The sequence below is a fragment of the Sciurus carolinensis genome, chromosome 5, assembly GCF_902686445.1.
Source record: "Sciurus carolinensis chromosome 5, mSciCar1.2, whole genome shotgun sequence".
Lineage (NCBI taxonomy): Eukaryota > Metazoa > Chordata > Mammalia > Rodentia > Sciuridae > Sciurus > Sciurus carolinensis.
Genome location: NC_062217.1, coordinates 98,453,089 through 98,469,408, shown reverse-complemented (window position 1 = coordinate 98,469,408; position 16,320 = coordinate 98,453,089). Strand labels below are relative to the sequence as shown.

The following is a 16,320-nucleotide window of genomic DNA, read 5'->3' as shown; positions in this document are numbered from 1 at the left end:
ACTCTTGACCAGTTGGGATCAAAAGAAGGCACAGTGAATTCCTTATAGCATCTTCTTTGGGATTAACCAACTTAAGGAAAGAAGAAAATTTAAAAGTGATGTACTGAAGTTGCTAAAACCTACAGTAAGAAGGAATCTTCTATCCATGAAATTTTGAAGAAGAAAGATAAATATGTGCTGTTTTTTCTGTCACACTGCAAACTGCAAAATTTACAGCCACAGTTTGTTAGAAGATACAAGGCTAATTACTCTCAAGGATTCCAGGCCTCTGCTGAGGGCTTGGTGTATATACTCTGTGAATAAGGAGAAACTATTTCATGCTTATTCTAATATCCTGATCACAAGGATATATTTAGAAGTTTATTTGCAAGGAAGTATCTGTTAATCTGTCTTAAATTTGGACTTCAGGCAAAGGGTGACCTCCCTGAATAAGGGTCAAAACTTCAACATTTTTACTAGTTTTAGTACATATTAGCTTTGAAAGATTGGGGATATAACTTGGAAAACATGAACACTTTCTTAGAAGTTACAGCTTATTCATATGCAATGGAGACACCTGAATGAGCATATAATCTGCACTGGGGGAGTCCAGGAATAGCCTCCTGAAGGAAGTGACAAAAAGATCTAAGCTGAGATCTACAGAGTTAGCCAGTATAAGACAGAATCACAACAGGGTGCTGAGTTTTATTCTCAGTTAATTAAGTGTTCTTGTGTTAGTCAGTTTTTCATCTCTGTGATCAAAATTCCTGACAACTTCGAGGAGGAAAGATTTATTTTGGCTCACGGTTACTGAGGTTTGAGTCCATGGTCAACTGGTTCTATTCCCATGGACACAAGGGGAGGCAGACATCATAGTGAAAGGACATAGTGGAGAAGAGATTCTCAGCCCATGGCAACCAGGAAGCAGAGAGCAAGAGGGAGAATGAGAATGAGAGAGAGAGAGAGAGAGAGAGAGAGAGAGGGAGGGAGGGAGGGAGAGGGAGGAGAGGGATAGGGATGGAGAGAGGGAGAGAGGGCAGGGCCAGAGAGAAGATAGTCTTCCAGGGCATGCCCCTAGTGTCCTACTTCCTGTCATTAGTTCCCACCTCCCATAGACGATTCAGTCATTAGTAGATTAATTCATTTGGTGGATTAATTCACTGATGAGGTCACAGCCCTCATGATAGAATCTTTTGCCAAAAGCCCTACCTGAACATCACTGCACTGGAGAGCATGTTTTCCACACATGCGTTTTTGGGATATATTTCACATCCAAACTCTAATAGCCCTTGACTTGCCTGGCTGCACTCCTGGAAACAGGAAAGCTAAAAAACAATCATTCTCTAGACCTCAAAGTGAAGCTTCACTTGAACCAGATTACCAGTGATATTTCAGTTCCTGATCATGTTAGCTCATCTGGTCTGGTCATCATCAAGGTTCCCTTATAGGTGGGGACTCTGAGAACATTTGAATTCTCATCCGTCCATCTATCCATCCTTCCATCCTTCCATCATTCATCTACCCTTCTATCCAAACTAACCATTGGTAACTTAAGTTGTTGTGCTTGATGACATGATGATAAAAAGCTGGAAAACTTCACTGTTTATGGATTTAAAAAATCTAATAGGGAGGCCTATGTCAAGAACACGTGGTGGGTCACATATAATGCTGGAGTAGTTCAAAGACACCATGTTTTTGAAGCAGCACATGCCCTGCCTCCACTTTAGGAGGCAGTTTGTCTTCTGACCTTGCAGCATTCATTACATGCCATTACTACAGATACTATAATTCTTTCCTTTTGGTATTTAACATTTATTGTGGGAACATTATTTATCAAAGAGTAAAATTTTGAAACTTAATAAAGCAAACACAGAGGCGGTTCACGATTAACACTGGTACAGTAGTGCCCTTGGGTCAAACATTTGCTTTACTAAATGCCAAGCAGTCTCCAGTTTCTAGCAATAAAACATGATTTCATTTGTCTTCAGTGCTGTTGGAATGCCTCTACAGTAGCCCTTAGGCAGCAGAGGCATAATTATGACTCCACCTTCAGTAAAATCAAATGTCATCCATGGACACTCAGACCAATTAGAAAGAGGGATGTCCAGAAGAGGATAGTCAAGAGAAGAAAAACTGTTGCCCTCCAACAAAAGAACCATCTAAGGACATTTGGGATGTTAGCTGCAGGTCATCTATGTTTGTGGCAAAAATATTTTGAGAAATATTGTGGAAACTATTAATAGGAGAAAACTTTCCAGCAGAAGCAACCTGGATGATGCTAGCAATTCTATCACTCCTTTGCTCAAAGTCACCCAGTGGCTTCTGATTGCATTTAAATGGTTCTCTTCAGGGGCACCAGCAGTGTCTTTATGGTCCAGGATCATAGGTTTTCTTGTTCCTTTCCTTCATTTCCAAACCTTTACAAGATCAGGTGCTTACCCTGCCTTCTTAACTCCATCTCTTTCATATTCTTCTTTTCAATTCCTAAATTCTTTAAAATCAAAAGCTTACACTTCTTTTATGTATGACCTATCAAAATGTATAAAGGCATCCAACTATCATGTACAACAAATTAGAACACATAAAAAATTTTAAAAGAAGAAACAAAAAAGTTTTCATGGACAAAAATGTATAATTTATCACATGCAACATGATCTTTTGAAGTATGTATACAATGGCTCAATGGAGGTAACTCACATGAATATACTCATGTACATATACATATTTTATTTTTTATTTTATTTTTACAGACTGCATTATGATTCATTGTATACAAATGGTATACAACTTTTTGTTTCTATGGTTGTGCCCAAGGTAGATTCATATCATTTGTGTAATGATTTTTGTGGTGAGAATATTTAAAGTGTCCTCTCAGCAATCTTTAAGAACAGAAACATTGTTACTAACTAGTCACCCTGTTGTACAATAGAGCTCTTGAACTTATTTATCCCCCTGGCTAACTGAAATTTCCTGTGCTTTGACCAATATCTCCTCCATCCCATTCCCTAGCAGCCACCATTCTACTCTTTCGTTCTATGAGATCAAGTTTTACCTATGTGTGATCTTGTACTTTTCTTTCTGTGCCTGGCTTAACATAATTTCCAGATTCGTCTATGTCATTCCACATGACAGACTTCCCTTTATTGTTTTTAAGCTGAATATTATTTCCCTGTGTCCAAGTGCCACATTTGCTTTATCCGTTCCTCCATAGAGGGACCCAGGTTGTTTCCCCTCTTGGCTTTCTGAATAGCCTGCCATGAATGTGAAAGTGCAAATGTCTCCTCAGCATTTCTGTTGGATGTGTACATAGCAGGGGGGCTGCTAGGTCACACAGCAATTCTAGGTTTAACTTTTTGATAAGCTTCCACACCCTTTTCCATGCAGGCTGTGGTAATTTGCAGGGTTCTGTCCTCCCCACATTCTCTTCCAGGCTCCATTGCCTTTCATCTTTTGGAGGTAGCTGCTTGCGGGTGTGAGGTGACATCTCCCTGTCCTGTGGTGCAGAAGACATCTTTGGCTCCTGGAATCTTCCCACACGCCTCTTATCTTCACACTTACAGTTCCTTCTTCCCAGGAGGCTCTTCCTATTTGCTCTTTGCAGAAGGGATTCTCTTATCACTCAGATCTCAGAGAAATGTCATCTACTCAGAAAGATCTCTCAGCATCTGGTTCAAAGAGCCCCCTCCCTTCTATTCATTTCTCTCCTTTTAGGTCACCAGTCTTGACCCCACTGGTTCATTTTACTTTTTCTTACAGTAAGTTTTGTTATTGTAAATTATTCTAATTAATAGTTTTTTTCTCTGTTGTTGCTCTGGAGTTTACTTGGGTTTGAATCCCATTTCTATCGGTTATTGTTTGGGTGACCATGGCATGATAACCTGAGCTTCAATTTCATCACTGGCAAAAATGGGGTGGGGAGAAGTCTTACATCATAAGGTTGTTATGAGAATTAAATCAATCAAAATGAGTGTGTTAAAGTCATAATTATTATTGTTATTTGTCTCCTCCATTAGAATGATAATGGTCAGAATCTTAGCTCTAAGAATCTTAGCTCTCTAGTTCATTGCTGAATCCCTAGTAACTATTACAGATTTCACAATAGTGGATATTTAATCAATATTTTTTAAATAAATGTTTTATAGGAGAGGGCCCATGGGAAGATAAAAATTTATAGGGTAATAGATCTAAAAAAGCAATTTAGGCCAGAGATGAAAAGAAAGTCACTATTACATAATGAAGCAGGTGAGAGGCATATTGTTAGCACCATTTGCTGTGACCTAATATTAATGAGGCCAAGAAGATAGGTTTGGCACCTTTGTGTGCTGCATGTAGGTGTGTTCTATGCTGGGGTCATGCACTCAACATGCCTATAGCGAGTCAGTGGTCTCATGCATCGATGCCTGGAATCAGAGAGACAGAGAACAAAGAAAATCTATCATTTATGGATAAGGAAAATGCATGTGGAGGTGTATTCCTAATAAAGAGTGACGTGATTCTTGGCATTGACAACATCATGTATTTCAGTGTCAGTTCTCCACTGAGTTCAACCTACCTAGTACACTTGATCCCATTTCAGCAGTATTTCCAATGCTTAACAATGCCACATGAGACAGAGCCTGGGATTGAAGGAACTGAGAAAGCTTAGTTATCTCCTTTCCTGAAATACTTTTGGCTGCCACCAGGTACTAAGGTACTAAGTTAGCACATCCAAACAGGAGAGTGGAACTTTCTAATACATGAAATTGCCAAAAATTGTAAAAATGTTTTTCTTTAGTATAATTGTGAGAAATGAAAACACTGAGTAAGACAGAATATACATGACTCTTGATTTGACTTTTAAAGCAATGCTTTTTTTTTTTTTTAATTCATATTGAACCCAGATTGGGGAGAAATCTTCATCATTCTGTGAATATGGCTTTCATTTCAGAGTCGTTTTTATCTTTCATATGAAAGAGACCCTCCTCTTGGTGATTTTGGGTCTCTAAGAGATTCAGAAGTTTCTGTTTCTCCTTCCTCCCCGACTCTTCCTCAATCTCCTGCTCTCCTCCATCTCACTTCCTCCCACTTTCTTTGCCTACTCTTCTTCCCTGGTGCATGGTTACAGGCTTTTGCCTACCTCAGTCTATTCATATGAGCAAGACACGCACAACCCAACAGGTTCTGAAAATGTGAAATTATGCCAACAATCTGAGGAAGAATGGGTAAAACTTAACTAGTCATTATCATCATTATTCTGATGGAACTTTTAAACTTATTCTTGCAGAGAAAATTCTTCCAGTTTAAATTCATCATTTGAGAAGGTTTTCAATTCCTTTCACCCATTTCCACAACGTATCCACACTGGGATCTACCACACCAGCATACAGCTCTGAGAAGCACCTTGGAAAGAACAGTTTCTACTGGATGGACACAATCTTTCAGCTACTTTACTTAACTGTTCTTTTTGTTCCCAACTCCTTCATCACACTGTTGCTTGTTCAACACTGAGTACATCTTTCAATACAGGTTTGAAATAGTGATTTTTCTCTCTTCTAGATTATTGAGAGTTATCTCCTTTCTTCACTCTCAATCATAAATAACCTAATCCTTACTTCAAGTAAATAGCTGTCAATCTGTCTTTGCTAGATTTGTTAGTCAGCTTTTCATCTCTGTGACAAAATACCTGAGAAATATAGTTTAGAAGAAGGAAAGATATACTTGGGCTCATGGTTTCAGTCCATGGTCAGCTGGATCCATTGCTATCGATTGGTGATGATGCAGAACATCACAGCAGAGAAGGTGTTATCAGAGAGGCTCACCTCATGTTGACCAGAAAGGAGAGAAAGATGGGTTGGGGACAAGATACAATCCCCAAAGACGTGCCTCCAAAGACCCACTTCCTTCAAGTAGGTCCTACCTCCTTTAGTTTATACCACTTCCCAGTAATCCATTCAAGTTATTGATTAATCCACTGATTAATTTAGAGCTTGCATTATCCAATCATTCCCTAAAAGCCTTACCTAGGAGCACAACTGCATTGGGAACCAAGACTTCAACACATTAGCTCTATGAAACTATTCCAGATCTAAACCATAACAATAGATATGCATACTTTCTGCATACATAGATACTTTTCCAAGCTTATCATCAATATCTTTTTTAAAATTACTCCCTTTTACCCTCACTCTTTCATTCTATTTTAGGAAATTTCTCTTCTAAATCTTTATTAATGATTATTCACAAATTGTTATAAGAATCAGTGACCTGAGAGAAATAGAATTCAAAGCCCAATTCTTTGTACTCACACATATGTGGCAACGCTACAAACATTTCCAGTTGTTGCTCCTGCTGTGGACCTGAAACTACTACTTGATAGTATCAGAGGGTTTTTAAAATCTTACCCTGGGGAAGTGGGAAGACAACCAAAGCAGAGGTGGGTTAAAGGAGATATACCTGCAGGTAAAAATTTGCTGAAGAGTATAGATGACCTTATCAAGCAACTGTAAGTGAAATTGGTTCAAATTCCCTATCATACAATCAAAGGATTTTAATAATATTCAAATAAGTATCACTTTATGCATTTAAATAATTTTTCTTCCTGCCTTTCTTTTTCAACACATTTTTTAAATAGCCCAAAATTAACAAAAGCAACCACCAAACATCATATTTTATGATAGTATGAACTTTTTATTTTTTCTTGAATCCATATGTTTGACTTAAGGCAATGATGGTATTTTTTATTTCATTTTATTTCAGGGAAATATGGCAAGAAGTAATTCATTTTTGTTAAACCTCTAAGGGATAACTCTGCTGAAGTCAAAAATTAAATTTACCACTCACATGAATTTATGGTGTATTTATGATAATTCTCAAGAGCAGAGCAGAATGACACTTATTTAAAAAAAAACAGTACAGCTGTTTTATATGTATATTTAAGGTTCTCATTGTAAACTAAGCAACTACAGAATTCCAAGGAAGCTAACGAACAGACACAGGAATTCAAATGGGTTTTCTTTCTACTGGCTGGGGAAAGAAATATAAAATCTGATCATTGCTATTAATAAGGGGAAAAGAGCATTCAAGACATCTGGTCAAGTAGCAAAGGACTGTAATCTCTTGAGGTCTGCACATGCCTACTCATTGAGATTCTGACCTAATTCATTGAAATTCATTTCTGTTTACTTTAAATATGCATACTCTCCCTTGCTAGGGACAGAGGACACTAAGTGGGAAGTTTAATGGAGTTTTGATTTCTTGAATGAATAGGGAAGCACTTGTTAGGAACACAATGCCTATAAGTCAGTCTGGCTGCATTAGGGCCCTACAGCATGCTGGCGGTTAGAGCCTTCTTATTCATTTTCTAGTACTATCCTTCCTTCAGCAGGTTTTCAGCTCTTCCTGCAGGTTGTGCACCCACAATGCTTCACATATTATGACAAAATACTGCACTATTCTAATTGGCCTGAGACAAAATAGAGATAAACACTGGCTTAGAATGGCATGAGCACAGGCTATCTATCCCAGCAGCCCCAGGACTGGAAACTATGTACTTCACTAGCCAGATGAATTTTGTAGAGACACTCAATTTTTCTAAACCTTAGTTTTGTCATCTGTCAAATGACTTTTAAAATTCAGTGCTGATGTTAAGTGACTCTAATTCCCAGTTCATCAAGTAGGTATAACAGGAGAAGAAGAAAATCTTCATACATGTGTAGCACTTGACCCATAGTTGACAAGAAATTTTACTTCTCTAAGGAGAAGAAAGTTTGGCTATATGATACAATTTTTTAGATATTTGTCTTGATCATGATTTTTGATTGGTGACATTGTTTCAAAGAGTTCTTATAATTGTCATGGAGGTGCTATCTTCTAAGAGGGAATTTTGTGTTGAATTGAAGGAAAATCTTGCAGGGGAATGCAAATCTTAAAAACAGAAACCTCTTGACTAGCGATATTCTTAACTTTAGGCGCTTATACCACTAAATGCATAGACCACAAGTCCCGATTCACTTGTACCTGAATCAAGTGAGGTATTGATTCAAACTCAGGCTTCTATCCCTTCTCACCACCTGTTATGAAAAACATTAAAGATGATGACAGTAGTAATATCTTCACTTTTTTTGTTATTTTGTTTCTAAAAATATGATTTTGTACTATATAGAAAATTTTTCTGAGATATTCAGTACAGTGTTTGGCAATTTTAACACATTGGAAAAGAAAACTTTAAATAAATGATTTTTGAAATTAAACTAAAAATAAGTTTATTGATATATTAACTTCCTCCCCTTCATATATGGATTAGGATTTCTTTCTATTTTGAGTATCGACCCTCTACCCACAACATCACCTGGATTTTCCCTTCATAGCCTTACCTATCATGGTAATGGATTCATTTCTAATGTCATTATTTGTTTATGACCTAACTCATTAACAAGATGGTAAGATTTTTAAGGGCAGGAGATATGCCTGTTTACTATCTCATCATTAGAATCTATAAAGGAGTTGGGCACAGAGTAGGCCCTAAATTTTTTTTTTGGAGAGGCATAACAATTTATTATGAGCAAATAGCCCTGGAAATAGAAAGGCCTGGATATGAATCTGGATAAAAACTTGTGAATTCTGTGTAGAGGGCAAAATTAAGTTCCATAGTCTGTTTTTTTTTTTTTTTTTAAATGAAGAGAATAATTATGCTGTAGAGCTATTGTAAAGTTTACAATAATGAATCATATAAATCACATATGATTGTACCTGACATATAAGTACTGGCTGCTATTATTACCACAATTTCTATATACTGGGTATATGTAATGCTAATTTTTAATCTGATGATAAGGATCAGGCCTTGGTCTATTGAAGCCTTTCAGAGGCATCCTTCCCAAGAGGATTACCTTGCTCCATATGCCTTTTTCAAATCCATATCCAGCCCCTGGTCCTTGCTGATATTTGTAAACCTCAACTCTAATCTTCAAGTAACTGTGAAAACACCAAGCATGATCTCTGTCCCCTAACCATGGACAGTAGTGTTACACACAAGTGAAAGAGGGTGTCACCTAATGAGAGTGGTGCCCACAACACCTCTTTCCATCTTGAAGCAAGTGCCATTTCTTTGTCTTTGTTTTCATTTTTGTATTCCCTTGGAGTGTGGGAGTGGTAGAGGAACTTCTATGTTCCAGACATGGGATCAGGTGGTAGAGACTAAATGATAAACCAGGAGAGTTGAACAAAACCCGCAAACTGAAAGACAAAGGTTAGCAAACAGTTATCAATCAACATTCTTAACTCCACAGACTTTAAAGGCAAATCCAGAGGCGCTGCGCTTTATTCGCCATCCTTAAAAAAAGAAAAGAAAAAAGACAAGGAAAAAGAAACCCTGATGGCCAATAGGGATAAGACTCTATTTACATTTCCTTCCACCTCCCAAGCCCATGCAAATTAAATGTGTTATTACATTTAGATGACACAGCTGCTCTGATGCTCTTTCCTCACAGCATTTATTTGTGAGTTTCAAAGGTTTCATAAGGAAACCTTGAAAGGAAAAAAATAAATATTTTGAAAAGGAGTTATAATTTGTAAGCAGTAATCCTTCCCTACATAGGTAAAGAAAGGCAAATCTTGGTAAGATCATCTGGGGAGCTCTTTCTGAATATTTTCACTTCAGTCTATTATTCTTTAACCACAACTTTTAAAACAATTTGAGATTTAAAAAATTGATCTCTCATTCCTAAGAAAGAAGCATGTCCACTTTCAATATCCACTGTCTGCAGTACCTTCTGAATGCCTCCCATAGGTGGCTGGTTTCTGGATCAATCAGTTAGACTGGTGCACACTCATGTGGGAAGTCCTGTCTCATGACATTTACAACAGTAAGTTGAACACTTCAGGAGGGAGTTGAGACTTAGAACAATGCGCAGAATATTGTAATTTGGGGAAATAACCCTAGATCTGACATTTTGGGTCTCTCCACAGTGAGGAATCAGCCTCAGGGAAAAGGAGATGGCTCTTCAGCTAATTGTACCGATTTGCCCTCACCTACTCAACAGCAACTGAGTGAGGTCACTTCAGCCAGGGCCCAGGTCAGTGTTCTCCCCTTCAGCTCAGCTGGCTGTCCAGTGGGAGGTGTCTACATGGGAAGGGTGGAGCAATAAGTACCTAACACTGACCACAGGGCTGAAGTTAGGGGATTAGGGAGCTACAATTCAAGTACCTTCTGAACACCACAGCAATTTCTGGTGGCCCTCAAGTTTGGGCTGTGGTTTTGGAAGAAAAGGTAAAACTATTATTAATAATCCCTACTTTGAACCAAAAGAAAGCCTCTTGAAGCCCTCTTTTAATGAAATATAAATCTGAATTATTTGTGGGGGAAAAAATATAGATTTAGGTGGAAGAACTCCAAGGAAACAGTAAGTTGTTGACAGCAACAGGCCTTGACTTCACTGGGGACAGGACAGGATGGGTGTCCACTCTTACCAGTTCCTACGCTAAACCCTGGCATCTTGGTCTGAGTATAGATAATACTGTATTTTGTACCATCACATGCCACTTACTCTTGTCCAGGTCAGCCTACATACTCTTAATCCTTCTCTTAGAAACACTTTTGCAACAACACCCATTGTTATGTTTCAAATATAAACCACACATATATTAGAACAGATTTTATCTTTAACAAAAGTGCTTAAAACCATCCAATGCAATTGCTTTTCACTTCATTTTTAACCAATAAAATCAAACTCATTTAGGTTTATGAATAATACTGAAAAAAATAATCTGATTCTCTTACATTCAAAATATGCCTTCATTCCCAACTCTCCTTTATATTAACTGACTCCTGCAGTGTCTTCATGAGTTGAGCTCATTTGGAAAATATAGAAGGTACAAATATATAGAACTTTTATGATAAAAAAACTTTTTGAATATAAAAATGCTTTCTATGTTTCAAAATAACACTTTTAGATTTTCCTTTGAGTTTGGGTTTAGTGACTAACCCATTAAGTACCCAAGGTTTTGTTGTTGTTGTTTTAAATAACAAAGGTAGTAACATGGTTTAAATACAAAGTTATACAAGAACCACTCAAGTCTGTGGATCATCCCCACAGAAAGTTCAGTTTCTTGCTAAGAAAACCCCTAAATATTTCAGTCATTACATAAGATTCCATTATCAAAAACTAGTTTAAGATAGAAATCTACAAGATAGAAATCTATGTGTCTTAATGATTGCCAGAATTGCCCAGCATAGCTTCAGTAAAATAGAGAATGTATTTTTTAGACAAATCTCCAAAATGTGTGCAAGTACTGAAAACTGGACAGACCAGGGCTGGGCAACGCCCTCACACCCAGTCCTCGTTCTTCCGCACCTTCCCCAGGTCCCAAGCCCCAGCGGCGGCCTCGTGCTCTGTGGTTTTCCTTCCGCATGCCACTATTCACACTGCACCGCGTGTTGTGATGGATCTCGGTGCAGGTGGGTGTCCAGGAGAAAGTAGGAGTTAGGCAAGCACTTTGTTTTAGCTGTAAACGCTTCACGTGATGGGTCCCCATAAGAAGGTCTGGGAGCTTAGATGAGCCTGGAGCTTTTTCAGGAACTGAATAAGAACTCGGTACACAAAGGTGTACTGGCAGAGGGTCTGCACCAGCATCATCCGCTGTTGCCTCAGCATGTCCAGCACTCTCGGGATGTCCAGCACCTCATTGTGTTCCAGACAAGCAATCATGATCTCTGACAAAATGACGACAACAGTTCTTCCTACGCCAGCACTGCAGTGGACCAGCAGTGGAGGGTTGGGGCTTTTTGGTTCACTTGTACTATTTGTATGGAACAGATTGGATCTTTTCAAGGTATGATAAAAATCCCTTGAGGTCTTCAGGACAGCCATGCTCAGGCCAGTCTGTGTACTGGAGATGCCAAACTGTCCTCTCCTGCCCCGTGAGAAGGTGCTTCATCTTCAAACCTGTGGTGGAATAGCAGCCAGAGTCTGTGCGGAACCGGGTTGTGATCTTAAACCTTCCATAGGTGACAGTGTTGTGCCTGGAACCAAGTCGTGGCCAATATCTAAAGCTCTTCTCCCTTCCACCTTCCTCTTCTGCTGTCACCATTGCTATAATTGCAATTCCCTGTTCCCATACCATCTGCCAAAAATCCTGACAGGTATTCTGTAACGGTCCCTGTGTGGCAATATAATCCCATTCAATTCCACTGACAGAGACCTTGATATGTGATGCATTGATGTAACCAGTGTTGTTCTCCTTGGTTGGGACGAGCTCCACTCTTGCATCGTCATAGGGAAGGACATCCTGGAATCGATTTCTTTCTGCGTTTTCAGGGAGTCGGGCTATTGAGCACTCTCCATCAACTAGCCACTTTTTAAGAATTCTTTCATATTCTGTGAATACCATTCCCTGTTCTAACCGCTGTTCCAGAATTTTACACCTTTCATCATTTGTCGCTCTGGTGGATACTTCCTTTCCTTCATTAGGCAGAGGCAGTCGAGACAAGGAGAGTCCATTGAGAGCAGCCAATTTAAGGGGACCAATTTTTTTTTTGCATCTACTCGAGTCTTTTTCATTCCCCCCAGGGGCGGGAGCCCTTGCACCGCGTTCTTCTTCCCAGAGAGCAGATCTGACACCAGCCTCTTCTTCAGGGAGTCCCTCCTGGCGCTGTACCGTCCGGACGTGGTCAGGTCGGACTCGGACATGGAGGGTGTCAGCAGCCCGTCCCGTCGGGGCCGCCGGGCTTCCGCGGTCGCGTGGACGGGGACGCCTTCCCTCGCCCTCTGCTCTGCCTCTGCGCCGTGGGGCTTGGGCTCGAAGATGTGCAGGGGTAAGGGCAGCCGGGCGGCGGCTCGTGGGCAAAGGCCGCGGGCTGCCCGGGCTAGCGCCGCGCCGGGAGGGCACGCGCGCCGTCCTCCTCGGGCTCCTCCTCCTCCTCGCTGCTGTATATCAGCATGGTGGCGTCCGAGAGAGACTTCTTGTGGCCACACCTCACGCCTTCCTGCTCCTCGGGCTCCTCGGGCTTGGTCCGCTCGGCGAGGACGCCGGCCTGGGCCTACGGGCGCGGCGCCACGTCGGCCGCCGAGGCCGACAGGGTCCGCTCCTTGAGCCGCAGGCCTTCGAGGCTGTGCGTGAGCCCCGCGATCTCGATGCTGTTCCTCTTCTGCAGCTGCGCGTGCCGGGCGGCCGTCAGGGGCTCGCTGACCTCCTGCAGGGAATGGGCCACCGGCAAGCTGTCCTCCTGGAACGTCTGCACCGAGTGGTGGACGCGCCTGGTGATGAGGTCCGGGTTGCTACTGCTTATGTAGAGGTGGCGCGACAGGTCCGGGGTGCTGTTGGCGGGCCTCGGGTACGGGTAGGGCGGGGGCGGGCGGTACACTGGGTTTTCCTGATGTTGGGAGCCGGGTACTCCTGCGCCTGGAGCTGCAGGTTGGTCAGCTCCGGCACGCTGACAGCACCCACCACCGGCCGCCTCTCGGCAGGGTAGGGGTAGGGAGACTGGCTGTGGAAACTGTAGTTCAAGTTGAATGGGTAGTGGGCCGACTGCGGAGAAGCAAAGTGCGCGGTCTCCCGAATTTCGGGCTGGCTGTAGACCAGGGCATCTGGTCTACTGTATGCATAGGAATTGCCAGTGTTGAGGTTTCTCAGCGAGTGGCTCTGCCTGTCAGCATGCACCAGGCCTCTATTGAGCTGCTTCATCACAGTCTCGTAGTCTAGGGTGGGGCGGTAGGACGGGGGTATCAGGGCACTGTGCCGATGAGTGGGGATGTAGTCGGGTCTCATGACGTCGCTTCCAGTAATACTTGGGTTGGAGGACATAGGGGAGGGCTGCAAGTATGCCTAAGGGTTATTTAAGGAGTTGGTGCTATGTGCGATGTAGACACTACCATTAAGGATTCGGCCATTGAGGTCCATTTGAGCTCTATCCAAACTTGTCTGGGAGTGACAATAGTATCCATTCTGGTTGGGCACAAAGAGGCTATCTTGGGAAGAAGCATATGGCTGTATAATGTCCATTATAATGCAGCTGGGGCGGGGGAGGCATCACATAGGGCTGGGGTTTAGGCAAAGACAACCTTGAAGATGACCTCCTCCTGATTGGGTTCACTGTGATAGTCTGAGTTTGCAGTTTGAAACTGGATGGTCTCCTCTTTATTTGCCAGCTCTAATGCAAAAAAGGACTTGTTGTGGGACACGTTAGCAATATCCTGCCACCTAAATATCACAGGAGGCCTTCCATTCTTGTGTTTCACAAAGATATCTTCAAGACATGCTCCAATGGCTATGTCACTCCCTTGGCTGTCCTTGGCAGGGTAGCTCTCTTCTCCATAGTCATCCATCCTCTCCACCTCCTGCATGTAGAGCATTTCAGCATCAGGAGCTGTGAGCCCTCTGTATTTTTGATGTAGTAAGGCCACTTTTTGGGTTGCTTCTTCCAATACTTTTTCATCTTGTAACCTTCCCACAGGAAACAAGGCAAATTTCTGAAGAAAGTCTTGGGATTCATACTGATCAAAATCAACTTGAACGGCTAAACCTGATAGCTGAATTGCTTGTTCCAATGTACAAGGAATGTTTCCTTCCAAGATATCTTTCTTCAGCTGCAAGTAATACTGATACCTGGTAATCTCCTGCTGTAGCTGTAAAACTGAAGGCACGTAAAACACCACTCCAAAATAGATGGTAGGTTTCAGCGCATATTTATCCAGCTGCTTCTTCAGAGGTTTTTCCAAATCTACCCATCGGCGCTGATTCTGCTTGTTGTAGTACCAGAGGCTGAAGTAAGTGACCTCCCGCAGCTCCAGCCTCTCTGGGCCACAGCTTCCAGGCTCTCCTGGCCAGTGCTCTCCACAGACAACGTGAACTCCACAAACTCGTTATTGAGTAGCTGGATCCGCGCAACCAGGCAGCTCTTGCTGGACACCGTCTAGCGCCGGGTGCGTTTCAATTTCAATCCAAATGACAGTGGCATCTTCTCCCTTCAAGAATGGAGGGGCAAGGAAGGAAAAGCACCCCCACCGATCCAGCAGCGATGACTCCGGGAGAAAGGGGCCCTCTTCTGAAGGGATGAACACTGTCCACTTCTGCGCCGCTCAGCCAGCAGCGGCCGCCGCCATTAAAAAGCAACAGTCTCCAAAGGCCAAGAGAGGGGAGCATCCACGCCAGCGCTGAGGAAACAGGAACCCCAGTTACACCAAACACGGTAACTCTGGTCTTGGCGAGATTTGCTTTCATTGCAAGGAAAAAAGGAAAGAAGAAAAATAGAACAAAGAGGGAGGTCACATATCCCAGCACCCACTGATGGTTAAGGTTCACCAATGCCTGGCAATCATGAAATTCAAAGTCAAGACCATTTACAGTTGGTTGAGATGCTAATTTTAAGTGGAAGGAGAAGCAGGAAAATGGGAGCAGAGACAGGAGAGTGCCACAGCATGAACAGAGAGCAAGAAGATGTGGAGAGGGGAGGTGCTCCATGACACTGACTATCCAATGCTTCAGATAAGAAAAGAACAAAAACTCAGAGGACTTTAGTTTTCAAATTAGAGAGAACATTCATTACTTTCAAGAAAAAGAATGTTACTAGAATGGTGGAATCTGGTGAATTAGGAATGATTAAAAATTTAGTGTTTCTGTGTGCAAAATACTATGGGTTTTGCAGGGAAGACATAATCTACAGCACAGATTTTCTGAATTTAAACAATGTTTAAGCTGGAGATTCCTTCAACAGCATAAAGAGATGCTATGAAAAATATTGTTTAGGAAGAATAAGACTGTAAAAATTATTTGGTTGCTCATTCATTCCTTTCTTATTTTTCACCTAGATGATTCACCCATCTTTGGGTAACATAATGCCATGCTCTCCCTTCACCTAAGAATTCTTCTCCCATCTTCACTATGCAGCTAATGACACATTGTCACCATCAGCTTTAGGGATGGGCCCGAATGGGTTGGGGCAATTAATATAATGTTCTACTGACAATATCAGACTCATTGATGGGGCTGTGCCTCAATCCAGGGCAATAAGAATAAGACTCACTGGTTTTGTTACATACCTAGGGAATAGAAGTTACTTTTTTAGCAGTTGATAGGAGGATTTAGGATCCACACCTAAACTATTTTGTTCAGCATGGAAAACATGGAATCAAGGAAAAGGGAAAACAGGAATTAAAGAACATCATATTAGTTGTGAATTAAACCTCGCCTGAAGTTTCCTTTTTAGAGAGTTTCTAAAAGTTTAGGAATATCTTTAAACTTTTCAGGTACATAAATTAATACATTCCCATTATTCTTTAAACCAGTTTGATTTGACTTTTCTTAAACTTGACATTTTAAAAAAAGTCCTGATGGAGAACATTCTTTATTAGCTTACTGAAAAGGGTA

At 41.4% G+C, this 16,320-nt stretch overlaps 1 protein-coding gene and 1 pseudogene across 1 annotated transcript; both read right to left on the bottom strand.

The window, feature by feature from the left end:
- Nucleotides 1-11,754: 11,754 nt before the first annotated feature.
- On the bottom strand, nt 11,755-12,531 carry LOC124985665 (tyrosine-protein phosphatase non-receptor type 21-like). The gene has a single exon (XM_047554341.1). It carries the CDS (start codon nt 12,343-12,345, stop codon nt 11,755-11,757), a length of 591 nt encoding a protein of 196 aa, XP_047410297.1. The 5' UTR covers nt 12,346-12,531.
- Nucleotides 12,354-14,911, bottom strand: LOC124985308 (tyrosine-protein phosphatase non-receptor type 21-like; annotated as a pseudogene).
- Nucleotides 14,912-16,320: the final 1,409 nt, after the last annotated feature.